The sequence below is a fragment of the Octopus bimaculoides genome, chromosome 2 (assembly GCF_046866305.1).
Source record: "Octopus bimaculoides isolate indiv1 chromosome 2, ASM4686630v1, whole genome shotgun sequence".
NCBI lineage: Eukaryota > Metazoa > Mollusca > Cephalopoda > Octopoda > Octopodidae > Octopus > Octopus bimaculoides.
The window spans coordinates 37,777,688-37,798,460 of record NC_142929.1 but is presented as its reverse complement, the minus strand read 5'-3'; the positions used below and the strand labels follow the sequence as shown (position 1 = coordinate 37,798,460).

The 20,773-nt window shown below is 32.7% G+C and overlaps 1 protein-coding gene and 1 long non-coding RNA gene across 14 annotated transcripts in view; one reads left to right on the top strand and one right to left on the bottom strand.

Annotated features, from left to right (window-relative positions):
- The window catches only part of LOC106873450 (dystrophin), a 712,951-nt gene that overhangs the window by 10,914 nt on the left and 681,264 nt on the right, over window positions 1-20,773 (bottom strand). For all 13 annotated transcript variants that reach the window (XM_089343243.1, XM_089343268.1, XM_089343278.1 and 10 more), the window contains 2 exons: window positions 11,272-11,383; window positions 10,336-10,472 (listed from right to left, as the gene is read on the bottom strand). In XM_089343243.1, coding sequence (XP_089199369.1) covers window positions 10,336-10,472; window positions 11,272-11,383 — 249 coding nt within the window. The remainder of the gene's footprint in view (window positions 1-10,335; window positions 10,473-11,271; window positions 11,384-20,773) is intronic.
- LOC149137032 (uncharacterized) overlaps window positions 1-20,773 on the top strand; it is a 75,777-nt gene that overhangs the window by 32,934 nt on the left and 22,070 nt on the right. The gene's annotated exons all lie outside the window — the stretch shown is intronic.

The window sequence follows — 20,773 nt, the reverse complement described above, 5'->3', positions numbered from 1 at the left end:
ATACACAGGAATTAGAAAAAAGAGCAATTTGTAAATGATTACATAGCTGGGTGATGAGAAATGAACACATAATTCATGATAAGTGTTTTATTTTTTCCACAAGAGAACTTAAGAAAATTATGAATGCAAGCTTTGTTAGTGTTTTAAAATGAATAGATACTTTAAATAGTACCTCAGTATACTTGTATCATTATACATACAAGTATCGCAAACACAAGTAACAAAGAAGCAAATTTGAAACTAGTGAAAACAATCAATTTTTCATTACTTGACTAAGAGGGAGGCAGTGTTGGTGGGATTTCTTGAGATAACAATGGAATTTGGCTCTTTAGAAATTGGATAGATAAATGCATTAGAATAGTTAATTTTTTTACTGTGTTGTTTCACAAAGAACCTATTTGTAGAATTTAGTGTGTGCATTCTAGAGATAAGGATTTTAAAGAGGAGAGGGGGGAAAAAACATTTTTCTTAGTGAATATGCATGTAGCACATGAGCAGTACATTTTAAAGCATTTATATTTTGATTGATTACTTATTAATATATTTAAATGGTCAGTTAACTCCATGCTATGGAAGTGATACAATCTGAGATAATACTAGAAAAGAATTATAGATTTCACATTCACACTAACATTCAGTTTGGTGGGGTTAATATACACATTACTAAGTATACTCAGGTTACACAGAAATGCATAAATAATATATATATATATATTTGCATGTACAGACACACACACACACAAGTGTGTGTGCAAGAGAAAGAGAGCACTTTTGCATACAAAAATCTATAAAATACACAACCATATTAATCCCTAATAAATACACAGGGACACACACATACAAACTCAATCTCATTCTCATGTAAATCATTGATTTTTGGGGCTAGTAATTTCAACAAACCTGTGTAAACAAGACATGATCTCTAAGTGAAGATATGTACAGCTTTAGACAGCCTATCAATCAATGTTCAGTATAACCTAATGAGTTCTCACTCACTATGTTAATTTAACTATTGTCCACTATGTGGGACTGATATATACATTTTATCTAAATAATTAATACACAATCTCATATAAAATATCATGTTTCCCAAAGGAGTTTCATTCTTTAATAATCATTGATAGAGTTTTATTGTATATACATAAACAATCAAGTACACTGTATCAGTGCTACCAAGACAAAGTAATAATGGTTTTCAGCAATATAATAATGTTGGTCTCCCATAAATAAAGCAAACTACATGTTTGTTATTGTTCTTATTTACAAATATCTGTTTTCACAAAAATTACATATTACTGTTTTGCTTAGTAATACTTTAAATACTCAATTTTTTGTCCCTAAAGAAGGGTTTTGCTTAAAACAACATTCATATCTCCTGGACTAATCTTTTTTTTTTAGTATGCCCTGTGGTCATTCACCTTTTAATTCTGACTCTTCCAGTCTGGGTTGTACAATCTTAATTCCAATTTTCTTTGACCTTAAAACTAGAATCCTTTTTTTAATTTTCTTCTCCATACATATCAATCTCTTTTCACTAGCATTTAACCATATATCTATTTTCTAAGTTATTGTCATTCAGTCTAATCCTTAGATCTAATGCAAGCTATGAAAGTGATAAAGATTGAGTAGATTTCAGACAAAAATTCATATCTATCAGGTCATTAAGAATGAAATGTCTGATTTTGAACTGAAAGTTTATTTTACTTTATCTCAACAAAAAGCAATGCAGTTAATTAAAGTATGCACCTAAATTATCAACACAATTTTGCCATTTTATCTCTAGCTTATTTATGCCGGCAGTGAAAAATTCTGGAGAGCAAGAGGTGATGAAATCCTGAAAAGCTGTTCAGATTTGAAGTTTTTTCTTTGCAAAAAGTTGTCTAATGCCTGGAAAACGTGATAGTCAGTCGGTCTGGTGAATATGGCGGATGACAGAGTACTTCCGAGTTCAGTTCCTGTAACTCGAATAGCGTTCTTTGTGCAACATGTGTTCGAGATTTGTCTTGCAAGAGAATTGGTCTGTCTCTATTGACCAATCTCAGTTGTTTAATTGCAAGTTCACTCATCATTTCATCCAATTGGTTGATGTATACATCTGCTGTAATTGACTTATCACGCCTCATGTAGCTGTAGTGGATGACACCAGCACTGGACCATCAAACAGACACCATTAGTTTTTTTGGTGAATATTCTTTTTTGGTTTGTGTTTTGATACTTCATCTCTATCAAACTACTGTGCAGAACGCTTTGTATTGTTGAAAAGAATCCATTTTTCATCACACATAACAATACGATGCAAAAAATGGTTCACTTTTATGCCGTGACAGCACAGAACAGCAAGTTTCAAGATGACACCTCATTTGATGCTTGTTCACTTCATGCGGTACTCACTTGTCCAGCTTCTTTACCATGCCGATTTGTTTCACATGGTCCAATATAGTTGGAATCAAAACATCAAACCTTGCTGCTAACTTGTGTAGTTTGAGATGTATCTGCTTCCACTACAGTTTCCAGCTTATCATTATCCACCTTAGTCTAGGGCTGATTTTCAAGTGTAAAGTCACCAAACCAGAACTTCTCAACGAATGACATACAGTGTGCTCATTCACCACACCTTCACCAAACACCTCATTGATGTTTCAAGCTGTCTGGGATGCATTGGTTCAGTGATGGAATTCATATTCATAAACAACACAAATTTTTTATCTATCCATGGGTTCACAAAAATTGATTTACAAGAGAAAACTCACAATATAATCAGACATCATGAATTGCATTTTGAAAAGTGATGATGTAACTCTTCAATGTTGTAAAACAAAGAATTGTCAGAATAAAACATTAAAGTTAACGACTGTCAAACTTGGAGCATAAGAAAATCAGACATTTCATTCTTAATGACCTGACAGTTACTAGCACTTAAATTACAGCAACTCAGTCCATCAAAAGCAAACAACATAAAGTGGAATGTTCATTGCTCTAAGTTAAAGCAGTTCTAAAACATTGATGTGTTTTGTTGGTTCGCAGGCATAGCTGTATGGTTAAGAAGTTTGCTTTACAAGTCCATGGTCACAAGTTTGATCCCACTGTATAGAACTTTGAGCAAGTGTCTTCTACCAAAGTCTTGGGTAGACCAAAGGCTTATAGATAAAAGTTAACAGATGGAAATTGTGCGGAAACCTGTTGGAAGTACCAATCCTATTCTTGGTGGTTTACTTAATCTCTTGTTTGGTTTACCCCCACTATCAGTCCTTGGATGCCTTTGGCAGAATTTACTTGGTTTCAAGCAATTTGGCTGGATCCCTGGTCTGAAAATAACTTTCTACTTGTATCAGTTGTTCTGAAAAAGGTCTTGGACACTATTCTTCCTCTGACTATGCCATGAAAAACCTTTCAAAAATTATCCTAAACACAGTACATGGAGAGAAAATCTTCAAATGTCCATAATTAGGTGCATTATATTAATCCTTCTTTTTCTTTTTTGTTTTGCATATCTTCTATTTTTAATGTTAATATCTCAGGCAAGCAAAACTTCAAATTTATTTTATGAAGAAATAATTCCATTGTCCTCACTAATGATAAAGTTCTCTTTCATACACAGTACAAAATAGATTGCTAAATTGGTATCCTTTTGCAATTATATAATCACACAATTTAATGCCATTGAATGTAAATTGAATGTTTTCAAACTGGAAGCAAGAAGCATTAGAGAAGTTGAAAATATTAGCTTGTTACAATCTCAACTATTAATATACTAATAATCTGAAACCCAATATGGAGTAGAGTATAAGTATAGACAAGCAGTAATTATATTCGTTGTAAAAGGCATGAATGTCAAACAATCTCATATTCATCCTCTTGTAAATCTGATCTTTTAACTATATAAAATAATCTTCTTTGAACTAAGTGTTATTTTGTATAAGAAGAAAATACATTTTTGTACTGCTGAGATTATGACTTATTAGTAGATTTTATCTTGAAGCTCTATATTGGCAATTCCATGTATTGTTGCTGACAACTCAATATATTGTGAAAGGTGATTAATATACCAAATTTCTGACCAGTCATCAAATGCATTACATTATAGATCATAAGTTACCATAATTGAAAAGATAGTGATGTCATTATGTTAAGATATCATTAGAATCTTGTTTGGCAACTTTTCAAATGTTAATAATATTAAGATTGATTATTATAATCTCATATCAAGAACAGGTTTCTGTGATTTCTCCATTTATTCTTTCATCAACAGAGTGTTATTCTGTTATTATTTCTTATAACTTAATGAAAACCAAATATTTATTATGTCTTATTTACTATTAAGCCTTTTGATATTTTTTCTATGTAAGAAACAAGAAATGGTAAGTCGGTTATATGTGAACAAATTTTGGTCCTTGTGAGAATTTAGAAATAAACTCATGGGGTTTCTTGGTCTGTCCACAATTGCTTTGTATTATGGGTTCTTTGAAGGTGTCTTTTCTGTAGTATGCTAAATGAGAAGAGGTTACTAGCCCTTAACCTAATCCTCCTTAATTTCTTGAAGGAAAGATGCATTGTGAGTGGTTACCCTCTCACAATAAAGTATAACTGAGAGTGAGGACAAAGAGAATGAAGTATCAATCTCAGTCTTTGACTGATACTTTCTATACCAAAGAGGGATGTCATTTGACCTCCTAAAAAAAAAGGTAATTTCCCCACCCCAAAAGGGGAGGAGGAGGAGGAAATGAGTATTCTAAACATGAGTGCAAGATAAAACTGTAAACCAAGTTTTCATTTATGATCTATAGATATCATGGTGTTGCCAAAGAGCTTCCCCTGCTCTTTCTCAGTTTATTTCAGAGCAATTGCTCTCCTAGATGGGTTGCTGTCACAGTATTTGTGTTGGGGATTATCCTTTAATAGGTGTGTTTACTTTTTGACATGGGTCACTTTCAGTGGTATAGAAACTTTGGTGGGATTTGATGTAAGGCATGTCAATTTACCTAATGTATGAGAGATTATTGAAAAAAGCTGGGCTACCTAGTGGAATGGACAGGTAATTAGACATTGAGGCATCATACCAAGCAACTTGTTTGTGGAAATTGAAAGATGGAAGTGCAACCACATAGGAAACTATTAGTATATTATGGAGAAAATGAGTACATTATGGCCAAATGATAGAGACATAGACCCATGGTTAGATGTGACAAAAAACCACTAACACCAATCTTTACCTTTTAAAATGAGTTACCTTTACTGGCAGAGAAAGTACTTCAAAAATTTATGAAATCAGAGCTGAAGATATTTTCATTTTCATGGTATATGATTAAGATGATTGATGACATGTCAGACTGCAAAATCCTCCATGTCATCATAATAAAAAGAAAACAGAAATGGATGTGTGTGTGTGTGTATTCAATGTTAGTTACTAAGAAAATTTTAAACTGAAACAACTATTCTCAAAAGTTAGTTACCAAATAAGAATCCATTCAATGAAAGTATATATAAGCATGCAACGGCTTTGACTCAAATTTCGCATTCATTTACATCACTCATGTTTTCTAAACAATAATTTACAATCAGTGATTATAGATGTCAGATGAATCTTCTACAATCTGACATTTTCTTTCATTGATTATATTTCTGAGATAGTCTTCAAATTCAGAGTATTAACTTCATCACAATTGGTATTATAATTATCTTTTCGTTTTTGCTATATGTACTTTCTGTACTGTATGATTTCTAAGATATATAATATCCACATATATGTATAACAATATAAGTACAAGTCATGTGATACAATAATTCAGCAGATTAATATTACACTATCACTGGTCATGAAGTTTTGAAGTAAGACTTGATCAGTGTGTCAGTGCCAGCCATGTAACTCTTGAAAGGTTAGACAACTAAGTCAGCTGGTTGTTAAATAGACAAAAATATTTGATTAACATATTTAATAATTATATTAATCTATAATCTTCTAAGTTATAAATTAAAAATTGATAGAGTAAGGGTATGCATATCAATATAACTATCTGTAGGTATTGAGCTATCTTCAGTTGAAGCTTAACTAAACATGTGAACCTGACACCTAGGAGGTGTCAGATTTTTAATCATTATTGACAGCCCCAGGTTAAGCATACTGGGCTTTAGAAACTTATGTTGATAATTTAATAACATGTCAGTTATTCAATTGTTCACAGATAAAATACAGCTGAATGATGTGAAACCTCTGCTATGAGTAGAGACTTAATTTGATTTTCTTTACATGTTTAATTTATCCTTTAGCCACTATTCTGGAAGATCAACTTGTCAGCAGCAGGTCACTCTTATCAGTTTGTTCAAAATATTTTATTCTGATGATGATAGGAAAAGGGAACAAATTATAGTCTTGTTAAACTTGAATATATGTTTTAATAATGTTTTATTTTAGCGTGTTAATCCATTGAAGAGAGACAATCATTATCTCTTAGTATTTTGAAAACATAGATATATAAATAAATCAACAAGCTGAAGTTGTGTAAAGGAAAGAGATGAGAGTGGTGGTAGAGGGATTCAGATGATGAAAAGATAAAAAAGTTTGGTGGCTAGATAGCTGTGTGTGTGTGTGTGTGTGTGTGTGTGTGTGTTTGTATGGAGAGAGAGGAGAGAGTAAACAAGAGAAAGTGGGAGGGAGAAAGAGGTGAGATTTACTTACCAAGTTATAGTTGAACAGGAGATGAGCATAATTCATATAACATAATGCGGTCCACATTAAATGACAGGTAATATGGATATGAGAGAGAGAGAGAGAGAGAGAGAGAGAGAGAGAAACTGTGAGTGTGGTTACTAGTAAAGATGATCACAAGCACACGTCTTTGATAATGTTTTAGTACAAATGACTTGAATACACCGAGGTTCTGGTAACAGTGATGAATGAAACCAGAACTTTGAAAACATCAAGTTTGTAGTTGTTGTCACTATCGTTATCTCCACTGCTATCTTTCCAAGAGCCATGTTTGATCCCAGAAAATCCAGTTTAAGGAGGAAGTGTCAACAGTGACTAGCATCACTTATAGAGTCAGTACAACAACACATACTATTAGCACAGAGTACCGCAGCATGGTAGCAGCACTGGCTCTAGTGACAGAAGCAGCTACTGCCACAACGGCAAAACGGCAACAGATGATGCTGACTGGCAACAAGACAAAGCTGACAAGATGAACAAGAAATGTAATACATTTCCCTATTATCCATATGATAGCAGCAGAGGTCTAACCTAAAAGCCTCAACAGTAACATTAATAAGTATTTTAGTAACACCCGTAGGTTCCTTTTTTTTTCTTTTCCTTTTTTAATGCTATTGCTAATTAACACTATCGATAGTACTTTTTTTCCCCCTCTCCGAGCAATTATTTAGGCTACTGAACTACATATGTGTGTGTATATATTTTCTGACTGTTTTCAGAAGCCTCTAATGTTTGATGAAAGCTTATTGTTTTCATCTCAATACACCATTTCTTATTTCAGATTCCCCCCACCATGTCACCACCACTGACAACACACACATATTCAATAGCTGCTGCCACTTCATTCAGTTAGTGTGGCTGTAGTGGAAGCAGCTAGCACTCTGATAAAATCACTCTATAGTCAATAGATTCTATTGGGAAAACAACGATGATAGAAAAGAAAAGAAAAAAAAAAATAATTAATACGATAGGTGTTTTGTGTGTGTATGTGTGTGTGCATATTGTATGTGTGCACGTGCATGTGCTAAGGAATTATAGAGAAAGAACATTCATGACAATGTTAGCTTTATTCAATATACAAATATTCATAACATTACACATACATATATTATGCATAAGTAGTGTGTGTATGTGTGAAAGATAGAGAGAGGGAGAAAAAGAGAAAGAGATGGAGAGAAAGAGAAAAAAAGCATGAGAGGTGAGGAAGAAATATGAAGACAGAAAGAGCAGAATATTTCAAAAGACAATCAAAATAGAGAGAAAGAAGAGAGCTATGTAAGGATGGGGAGAAAGTTGAATTAGTCAATAGTAACTGCTTGGTTTCTTTGCCCATTAATTACACAAGCAACAATAGTTGTCTTAAAAGTGATGTAGCTGTCTTTAGTTTAACAAAGAACACTTTGATCAGTGAACTGCTTCACTTCCTCTGCAAAGCACTTGTCTGACAATGATGTGGCAAATGATGCAGAAATAGTTTATTTGGGGTTAGGAGAGACAGAAAGAGAAAGGAAAGGGCAATAGAGAGATGCAGAAGGGAAGAGTGAAGGAAGGATGGAAGAGATAGTATTGACCGAGTTGATGAAATTGAGATGAAAACAGAGAACTAATTAAAATATAACCTATAACTGAGGTGTGAGCGGAATAAAATAATGTAGTTATAAAAATTTACACCAACATGAAACCTGGAGGGCAAAGGGAAAAGTGAGAACTAAGGAGAATAAGAAAGAATATATGCCTTTCCCTAAAGTGCCAAACACTTGCATCATTGTATTTAGACATTTCATAAATAATTGTAGATCAAAAGAATTACTTTCAAAGCAAAACTTTTGAAGCAGAACATTTTTCTTATAAAGAATAAAGAAAGAAAGAAAAAAAAAATTCATTTTGCACATCACATGATCATATCATTTATATTTTGAAAAATCTCCTGACTTAGGATGACCCCTAAGAATAAATCAGTGAGTAGATAATTAAATTCAAAATTTTATTGCAATGTATAGGACCTGTCACCCATTAAATATTTGATTCATAAATGTGCACACAAATAATGGATAAGGAGAAAGCAATGAGCTACATCATCAACATTATTTAACGTTCACTTTTCCATACTTGCATGGGTCAGAAAAAATTTGTTGAGGCAGATTTTCTATGGTCAGATGCCCTCCCTGTCATCAAACCTCACCTATTTCCAAGTATGTTAATATTTCCCCAAGATCAGACACATTTTCCATGGAAAAGAAGAAACGAACAAGCTTGCTTCTCTGATGCTCATTTAGAATCATTATGTGAAGTTATGATAGAGGGTAGCCCCCACACCCCAAATACACATAAATACATGATGGGCTTCTTTCCATTTCTGTCAATCAAATCTGTTCTCAAGTCTTTGGTTGGCCTGGAGTTATAGTAGAAGATACTTTCCCAAAGTTCCACACTGTGGGACTGATCCTGCAATCACATGGTTGGAAGCAAGCATCTTAAATGCAGAGCTATGCCCACCTTGTTGACAATCTATTTATATTTTACATAGGCTTATGCATACATTAAACTAGTCTTTTGTATTTGTATTAGTATACATGCTTTCACACAGAAACATTTTCAACTAAGGTACAAAATCATCATCATCATTTAGCGTCTGTTTTCCATGCTGGCACGGGTTAGATGGTTTGATTAGAACTGGTAAGCCAGAGAGCTGTACCAGGTTCCAGCCTGGTTTTAGTTTAATTTCTATGGCTGGATGCCCTTCCTAACACCAACTATACTAAGAGTGTAGTGGGTGCCTTTTACATATCAGCAGCACTGGTCACAACTACGATTTCACTTGACTTGACATGTCTTCTCAAGCACCCAACAACCTATTCCATAGTTATGTCACAGATGTAAAGAATTTAGAAACCAGAAATATTTAATATTCTGCAATTCTACTATGCATTGCACCTCCACTAAAAAAAAACAAACAAGCAACCAATCAACTGACCAACCAATTTTGTAAAGTTCCCTAAATAGAAAAGAGGATCAAAGCAGTATGTCCTCAAGTAAAATGTCCCGCTTGTGTTGGTCTCCTTAGCTGAAAAATGGATAGCAAAATTATTATATTTGAAGAGGTTAATATCCTGGAGTAGAGGTAGGTTAATTCAATAACCTAATGAGGGTTTAGATATATTTGCTTTTTTGTAAATTTTCCCTCATACACAATCAGAAAATAAATGGGATATATTGATCAAAATATAAATAAAATATAACATAGCTAGAGCATAGAAGCTTTGTATAAAAACTATTACTTATTTAACAGAAGCACAAGAATATCAAGTTATTTTTTATTAACTTGATAATCTTGATCTTCTGCTTAAGTAAGCAAATTTAATCCAAGTACTCAGCTATGATTTAACTCTGTTTATATTTTAAAACTTTTTTGGGGTAATTTAAAATGTTAGAGAAAACATTTGAAGTCAATAATTTCATTCAAGTTTAAATGATTTAATTTCACACTATGGTTTGACTATATTTTGAAAACAGGGTTAAAGAATTGAAGTTATTACATTTAAATAAAAGAACTAACCAAAAACATTAGGAGTTAAGATTTAAGTATGTTTCTTGATATTAGATAAGGAAATTTGAAACAAAAAGATATCTACCTCTCTAAACTGTCTCCTTCTAATACAGTCTGCACAGGAAGGTAACCAAGTCGTGGATGTTTTTTGAAATATCTTTTTGATTTGAACTTGTTTTTCAATACTTTTGTAAAATCACGTATGTCCTCCCCTGATGTTGTCTGCAAAGAAAAGAAAAAAATTAACTCAATAAAGGGATGTAAATTTTGTAAGAAATAAATCTTTACAGGCATCAAAGATTTCAAAATATTTTTCTTGATGTTAGATAGCCCGAATGAGTTTTGTTCAAGTACATCTCTGGAATAGGGTAACCAACTGAGAGTACATCAGAGTTTCTATCAGTAACTAAATCCTCTTTATAATAGGGAATGTTGACAAAAGATTTTAAATCGAAAATAGTACACCCAAACAACTAAGAATTTGAAAAGGCTGACAACTAACTAGGCCAATATCACAAACCCTTTAATTAACAAGCTTAGCATAAAGATGCTAAACTCATATACATACATATATATATATATATATATATATACACACACACACATACTGAAAACATGTAGTTTACTGGTTAAGGGTGCTGGGCTCATGACCGTAAGGTCATAAGATTTAATTGCTGGACTAGGTGGCATGTTATGTTGTTGAGAAAGGCATTTCATTTCACATTGCTCCACTCTCAACTAAGATGAATACCAGTCAAGTGCTGGTACAATTCTTTCTACTTCTAGCAGTCACATCTTGGATGTTCTGCTAAGTCAAGGGTGGAGGGTCTGAAAGGATGTCCATATTCTACCTGCAACTACACAGATGTCTGGTTTAAAACAATCAGTGAATGCATGGTACATGCTATCATCATATATTTGCTAACATGCATTGGTTGTGGGATATATAAAATAGACCCTAAAACTTTAGGTAAAATTTTTCTCATTTTAAAAAGTTCCATTTTACTTAAATTATACTCACAGAAGTACAGTATTCTTGCATATGATGGCTCAACTTGTGACCTTTAGCCTTTCTCCCAGAGAAAAAACAGTTTTGGCAAACATCGAAGTTGAAACATTTTAAACACCGATACCTGGAGAAAAAACAAAGCCAAGAAAATTTGCTAAGTCAGAAACGTTATATAAACACAACAGATTTATATTTTATTCCTAAGAAATAAAATGGCAAAAGTTATAGTAGTCACTTGACATGTCAAAAATTGCCACATATAACAATCACTAGATTATATCTAAAGTAATCATTAGTTTCAATTAATAAAAATTACATTCATAAAATTAAGCATTGTACACAATTTAATTCCATACCAAATCCATTTCTAATCCTGTTGAAGCCAAGTTCGTTTTTCAAAAGTCAGATAGGTTATGAGCTTGATCAGAAGAGATAGAAAGAAATCATTGTCTCCTAATCGACCAAGCTTATTTGGGATACTAGACATAAGTTTTATAAACTACAAATATAAATATCCACACTACCACACTTGAAACATACCTGTTATAACTCTTTATCTTGATTTGAATGTACGTGAAGGTATTTAGAATGCCCAAACTTATTTCTGCAAATGTGCTAAGCACTGATGCTGATCATAGTTTAACCAATAAGCGTAGGAGCGAGGTAAATGCAGTAAAAATAGGGAGGAAAGGGTTAGTAGGGCCCCATTTAAGTGGCCCTTCAGAAATTGAATCTCCTTATGATACTCCCTGGGAGTTCATGGTATGAAATTCATTGTCATTGCTCTGATTTTGTCACCAATGCCATGTATTTAGTTTAAAATGCAGTCAAAATGGGGTGGGTGGGGTGGACAGTAGGGTCCCAATTAGGTGGCCCTTAAAAAAACAGACCCCCTTACGACATTCCCTGGGATTAGGGGAGTTGCTGGTTTGAGTTTTGATGTCCTTGCACCAACGGTCTAGAAGGAGTTAGCGAACATAAAAATGTAACGGACAAAGAAACATCACTCATATTTATAATAGGATGACACTGGGTTGGGCTTTGGTTAAAGTATATCTTTAATGGTAGACTGCAAATGAACAGAGACATCACAAGACACAAATATGAAGATCTTGAGATGTAGCTTTTGCTATGAAAAACTAGAAGGGTTATCAGAATAATTTAATGCTTATAAAATAAAATGCATAGATTATGTCTTGAGAATTCAGGAGCTCTGTTCCTTAGTCATTACTACTCCCAGGTATGTATTGAGCTGGGGTAGTGATATCTGTTGAAGGGTTCTAGTTATAGATTAAATAGATAGCAGAAGATGTTCCTGTAGTCAAGACATACAAGGTTCAGGAGTGCAAGATCCTACACAATTATTACACAGCTTCACCAGTGTACAGGTTTACCCTGACATTGTGTGAAATAGTTCACCTGTCCAGGAGAGTGGAAGACTAACAGGCAATGTTGCTATGTTTTTCCAGCATAAAACATCATAGATGTTCAGATTTTGGTATGGAGGTCATGATTGTCAATCATCATTTATGTTTTTTTATACACAATACAGTTTGATTATTGTAGTGTTGTAATTCTATTCATTTGTTTATGTTAAGTTGCTGAAGACAAAGTTAATACCTCAGTTAATGCTCACCATTTTGCTAGAAACTAACCTAAAAGATATTCTTATCTACTCTAGGCAAAAGGCCCAAAATTGACCCCAGTATGCAACTGGTACTTAATTGTGGAATTTGAACTCAACATAAAGACAAACAAAATACCGCTAAGTACTTTGCCCAGAGTGCTAATGTTTCTGCCAGCTTTCCACCTTACCTAAAAGATATTATTCTCCTTAACTCATGTATAAGTTTGCCAAAAGTACTGTGTTCTCAAAAAACTGAATCTGTTGTATAATGGAAGACATTAACACAACTTTTAAATCTATTGATGTCTTTCAGTAAGAGAGAGTCAAAAATATAGTAAGATAGTTGCTACATAAAACAAAACTTGACAGAATGCTCTGCCTTCTGGTGGACCACCAATTCTCTTTATATGGATAGATATCATTTGACTAAATTGTTTGTTTTAATTTTACTTCAACATAATTGTATAAGAAGCTTTATTTTTCCACTTTCCAAGTTATTTCAATCCTAATTTCTTTAATAAAATAATGCAATTGTATGTTAATTACACTCAAAGAACTTTCTCGGTTGCTTATATTCCAAACTCAGCAATATTTCTATAGACACGGGGAAAAAAACAACAATATTATGTTTATTTCGTTCTACCTGTTAAGTTTCATAATGGAAGAAAGAGCTTGCTGCCAGGTTTATCAGCCAATTTCACATTCAAACAAAAGATTATAATTTTACCTAAATAATAATTTATGATAGATGGAAGTATAAATAGCAACCGTTAAATGAGAGAGAAAAATAGAAAGTATCTGAGATTTAGAGAAATGGTGGATGGATTGACAGAAGAAACAATTAGATATGATGTGTGTGAGAGAGAGACAGAGAGAGAAACAGAAAGTATGAGATAGATATCTGGAGAGATGGAAAGACAAAGATGAATGGTCAATATATATATACATATATATATTATATATATATATATATATATATATATATATATATATATATATATATAGATATATAGTCAATAAGAATGACAGAAATCAGAGTCAACTTTGGTAAATAAAAATAGATTGTTTTTCTTTTATTTGAATTAATTTTGAATTGGGAGATATCTAATAAAAATATCCTTCATATATTAATATGTATCACACACACACACAAATATAGACTCAAAAAAATTATCCACAAGTAAGAAAAATGCTACAAAAATATACAGACATAACCCTTATCAGAATACACCTTCCCCTTACCAATATTATATTGTAAATATCAACAAGAATTGCATTAGTGGCAGCAGCTAAGTGAAGTTTAAAAAAAATACACCTAATATTTGTGTGTGATGAAAAATTAAAAAGTGCATATTTTGTTTCCAGAAAGAAAACTAGTGTTTTTTTTTTATTTGTAGCATTTAAAACAACATGACATGGTTATTTAATAATTTTTATGCCAGACAATAAGAAAATATTATACCAGAATAGTTCAGTTGCAGGCTCCATAGAACTGGCACAGATCTATTTTTAAATGTTCGTCTATCTATATGTATCTGTTTATCAGTCTTTTCCAGCTAATACCTCTCAGCTGCAATCCTTAGTGGTACTGTATGTTTATTGACAGCAGAGCTAAGGTGTGAAGTGTCTGTGAGATTTGACAAAAGAGAAGTAGATGTACTGCTACAAGTGGCTCTTCTGAGCTAACCCCTGACCATCAAACCTCTAACTGTGACTAGTGTTATTCAGCAGAGAAGATAAAAGCAGGTAGAGAAATTTGATTGATGACTTATATATAAATATGAGTAATGTAAATAAAAATAAATTTCATACTAATAATGAAAATAAGAATAAAATGTTTTAATAAAATGCATTTATGTTTTTTGTAAATAGATCTCATTACATGAAGCTAAGTAGACTAATTCTATACACTTAAGGCATTTTTAAAGAAATGATAAAGGTTTTTACTTTCTAAAATCTAAAGAGTTAGTATTATGAAGAGAAAACCTTAAGCAGCCTAAATAAATCACAAAACACATTACTTAATTTCATTACTTAATTGTTCACTGAAAGTGAATGTGAAAACTGACTTCGATACCACATATGTTGTTTTATTGCTAGGTAAAGTACAGTTAATTCAAAATATTGATTGATTATAAATGCACACTGGTGCACTGTACATTCAGTTTTATTGTCATTCTTAAAGCAAAATCTGCAAATAATGCTGTAATATCAATAAAATTTGTGAATAAATTTCATACAATTGAGATAAAAAAAAAAACCTTAATAATGGATATCATGTGCTTTGCAAGAGGAATATAATAAAGTACAAAGATTCTTATCTTATAGAGCTCTAAGAAAAGTAATGCATGAGTAAATATTAAGTGTTAATAACAGAAAAACAAAGAAGACACAGAAAGTGGAAGAGGCATGAAGACAGAGAAAAAGACGAATAATACACACAGATGTAATTATGAAATTTTTAGTTAAAATATGAAATGTTAGACAATAATATGATCAGAGCTTGGCAATAATTGGCAAATTTCAATAAGTGAACTTCTAAAAGGTAAACTTTGGCTTTTAACCTTCCGATTGGCTTTGAAAAAGGAAACACTATTACATTAACTTTACACTGAAATTTCATTACCATCACACTACCACTGCTATTTTATGGCCACTTTTAATGCTGATGTGAGTTGGACAGATCACCAAGGTCTGAGCCAGTTCTTAATTGGAATTACTGCCTTCCAAGACACTTTGCATTGCTGGTATATTCCATTTTGGCATGGTTTTTACAAGTAGGTACTTTTCTTAAAGCCAAAACCACTTTGCAGAACGTACTGAGTACATTTTATTATGGCACCGGCACTAGAGAGGGTATTTTGTCTCTAGCAAAAGTAAAGAGTTCTCTCTACATTGTCACTATTCATTTGTCAATCATTTACAGGGTGTACAGTATTTTATTTTGAAACCAGTTCTAGGGTGTTGCTTTGTCTCTGGAAAGGCTAAACAGTTCTATGTTGTTTCCATTTGTTCAATGAAGTAAAGGCGAGAAAATGATTGGAAGAGAGAGGGATAAAAAAGAGAGAGAGCATGATCGGAAAAGTAGGGTGATAAGAAGCAAGCGCATGCTAGATGAGTGAATAATGGAAGAGTGACAGACAGCTACATGTTGGTTGTTGGTAAAGAAATTGAATAATAAAATGACATAGACAAAGAGAGTGATGGGAAGAAACAAAGTAATGAAAGAGAGAGTAATAAAGTGAGAAAGAGAATTTGATGTATGCTAACAATGAATGATAGCAGGAGTTGTGTGTGTGTGTGTGTGTGTGTGTGTGTGTGTGTGTGTATGCATATATATGCACATGATAGAGATGGGTAGAAATAAAAAAATGAGTGATGGCAGAAAGGCTTGAATAGAGAATACTGATTGAATACTGACTGAAGAAGGGGTGAAGGGTAGCCTGTACACTCATCCTTTTGTTTATTTTGCAGGAAAGATATCAAAATGATCCATTTAACAAAAATGCACATACATAAACAAATGCATATGTTTTGACAAGAGTTCTGAAAACTATCTGGATATACAAAGTTTCAAATACACTTGTCTTTTACAAAGCCGATAAACTGACCATTTTCACTTTACCCCACAAAATTCAAGTTAAATACTTGATACATGTCCTTTTTATGTAAAATGAGAAAAAGGGGAAAAAAATTCATGGTAAGTATGATAGTTAAATTTTATTATTCCAGAATAGTCTGAATAATTTCTTAGTTGGACACTTGAAATAACCGCCTCTGAACTTAATTGCACTTCTTGTATGAATCCTTTGTTTATAGTAAGTGACTGTATTTATAAAAGATAGTTGATTTTTACCTTTAAATAATAATATCTGGGGAGGGTCACATGTCAGAAGGGTATCTTGTTATTTTTTGATGCTGCTGTTGCTATTATTATTATTATTATTATTATTATTATTATTATTATTACAAGTCCTTTTCATAATATTTTACTAGGTGCCAGTATAATTCAGACGCAAAAGCCTTCTGTTGAAGGAGAGAAAAATATTTGAAATATTTATAAAAAAAAACATTCTTTAAAAATCCTCAGCACTGATATAGTATCCAGGAAACATCATGCAAATGATGTAATTTGTGGCACCAAAGACTATCAATTGCAGGTGCAGATGCTGGTGTTTATAGATGTATGCATATCTAACAGAAATGTGTAGCCTCCAAGATATACCAAATCATAAATTTGACTAACATGTGAATGGAAATTTTGCTTGACTAAATTCTCTAGGCCAATCACCTTCAAACAACACTAAATAAAAGATATCTGAGAATAACCATGTTTTCAGATATCTATTAATATATCACCCCATGTTATTTTAGTAAGAGAAAGACTGTAAAGTAGGTAATAGTTAGCCTTGTGGGTTCCATGGCAGTCTTCATATTGCCTTGTCCTGTACATTCACCCTCATAACCTTGTTCTTATTTCTTCTTTCATCATCTTTAACCATGTCATTCTTGGTCTTCCTCTATTTATTTTCATAGTCATCACTCTTCTCTCACCTTGTGACTTTTTCCCTTCCTCAGCACATGGCCCAGCCATATCATTCCACTTCCCTTCATAATATGCATCACTCTCTCTATTTCCATCATTCTCAACACTTCATTGTTTGCCTTCCCCTCTCTCCACTGAACTCTTCTCATTTTCCTCCTCTCCAGCTATCTCTGTTGTTCTGAATTCATTGGCCATGTCTCACTCCCATAAACCATAGTACTTCTCACACATGAAGCATACACTTTCCTCTTCAATTTCAGCAACATTCCCTTCCTCATTAGTACACCACTCAATTCTCCAAACTTCTAAGTGCACCTCACTCTAGCCATTGTGATCCACCTTCCCCACTGAACTTCTACCTTCGTGCCATTTCCAAGATCCTGTTCAATGTGTTCTTCATCTGCAACTCCTGTCACCTTACACTTAAATGTTGCTGCTATTTTAGTTAATAACTCTCTCTCACATTATGAAGCCATCCAGTGCATATTGTTTCTTTAATAGAGTGTACTATAATTTTCTTCCACATTGCACACAGCCATTTCTCTGTTCCTTCTACCTTCTCACTCGCCATAACTTTCATCTTTCCAGTATTCACTGAAATACCTTTTGCTTTCATATATTTCTTTCACGTAGTTATTGTTGATTTATTAATACTCTATTAATGACTATAGATCATCTCCATACAAGAAATTCCATCATGATTACAAATAGCAGTAGGTCTGGTACTGACCCATGACACACTCCAACCTTCACTTCAAACTCATTACTGTTCTTGTACTTTGTCCTTATGACTGTGTACTCTCTCTCATATATTGATATCACTACTCTAACCATTCCTCCACACCTAACTCTCTCAATGATCATGTTACCACCTTATGTGGAACATTATTGAAAGCTTTCTCTAAATTAACAAACCCAGGATACAATTTCTTCCTCTTGTCATTGTATTTCTTCTGTAAATGTCTCACAATAAAAATTACTAGCGTAAATCCAATAAATCCAAACTATGTGTAATCACTCTTTACTTTCTTCCTTATCCTCCTCTCTTATACTCATTCCAATACGTCCATTCTATGCTTCAATAACTTAATTGCTCTATATGGGCAATTAGTGAAGAACTATTTGGCAAGAATGACAGTGGGTGATTTCTTCCAAGTATCATTATAGGCAGTATTCTTCATCAATACAGTTGTAATGCGCTGTGAATCCCTAAGAAAATTTGGGATTATAAACTGGATAAAATCCAAACCAAACATTCTTAGACATTTTGTTTGATTCTCCCACCATCAGAACCATTACCATTGTCATCATCACCACCACCACCATTACTACTTACTACTACTGAATTGTAATGGTTTTTGAAAGGATATATATATCATCCAACCAGTTCTATTTGCTTAACACATTTGTAGCCATATTTCCAATGAAATACATTGTTTATAACTTGAATTTATTTGGCACATAATGAAGTAAGAAGGAGTTTGGAACATAAAAGAGATCTTGTATAAAATTACTTGGAAAATTTTGATTTAAATAAGAACACTTGAAAATACTAGGATTTGTTTTTCAGAAACAGGGGTAGTTTTAGGTAGGTTAGTTAACAGGTTGGTGATCCTGAAAACACACGTCTTACCCATTTCAAAATGTGGTAAAACTCAAGTCAAAGATTTCTTCTCTGGTTAAAAATAATTAAGTTGAGGCAGTTATATACAAGACTAACTACTTTGTAGCAGTTAGATCACAAGTTCCCACTTCTGAGTCAAAATATTGTTGGAATTGATCTGAGGTTGATGAAATAAGTACTGTAAAGATTAAATTGAATTGGCTATATTCAGTTTTATGGCTGGTTCAAAGAAACCAATGCATATGTATTTTTTAATGTGAAATAATCTTCTAGTAGTGGGCAGAGATGAAGGAAGGGAACAATGAAAAATACAGTTTACACACATATCACTACATTATTAAAACTGAGATGGTAGGGTGTGAAATTTGCTACTATTTCTAACAGATCAAGTGAATACTATTGTTGTTGTGCAAGCTAGATTAACCATGACTGATTGAATAGACCGATAATCAATGGTGTTCTAGTTCTGATAATCTCTTTTTTCTAAGGTATAAAGTATCTTGGGCTATTTTATTTAATGTATCCTTTTTTAAGATAACAGGATACAAACTGAAGAAAATTTAGCTGCAGTTTTTAGCAGCTGAAGACATCATGTAGAGGCAACCTTGTTGACCATTGTTAGTGTTAGTGATAGCTTACTTGATGAAGCAAAAAAAAAAAAAATGTTATGCTGAATATGAACATGAATAGCAGAATCTAAAGAGTGATGAACAAAATGCTTTATAGCATATAATGATATCCCTTATGTTCTGAGTTTGAATCCACTTGGAGGTCTAGTTTGCCTTTCATTTTTATGGAGTAGTCATCATTTAATGTTCGTTTCCAATGCTGGCATAGGTTGGACAGTTTGTGGAAGAGTTTGATGTGGTCATTATATAGTGATCAGGGAACAGAATACAACTTAAATTTCATGCTAGGACTTTTCTAGTAGCACTTGACATAAGCACAACCAGCAAGGTCTTGGTATGAACTTAAGTCACATTCTTTTCCTTGATCACTGTATAAAGACCACAAAAAGAACACATCCAAACTGGCTTCTATACAGTTTCTGTCCAGCAAATTTTACTCGCAAGCTATTGGTCAACCTAAAATTACAAGACTAACAGACTTATCAAAACTAAAGAACTTAGCTAGAATGGTAGATGCAAAGGAGACTAGGATGGAGTAACATTTTTTGAGGAAGAGAAGCTATACAGTTACTTTCAAGAAAATGATATATATTAAATGATACCATCTGTGAGGAAACAAAAAGCAAACAAATGATAATGATATATGAAGTATCAGCCATTGTATCTACTTTAGAAGTGAAAATGAGTTATCTGACTAGTAAATGAAGAAATGATTAATATATATATATATATATATATATATATATTAATAAATCTCAGGGTAGCAAAAAAGTTAGAAATTCTATTTGCTACCAGTGGTCAATAGACTACATATTATTCATATAAATACATACTTATGTATTTATATATATATATATATATATATATATATATATGTGTGTGTGTGTGTATTTATATATATATATATATATATATATATATATATATATATATGGAGTTGATATTTTATGAAAACTGTTTTGAGAAAAATTACATAGAAGCAAATAATATTGTGATTGGGAAGATCAACAATATATATTTTGGATAGTGAACAACAACAAACCCACTTTTTAGATTTTTCAGAAGAAAAAATAAAAAGTTTTATATTA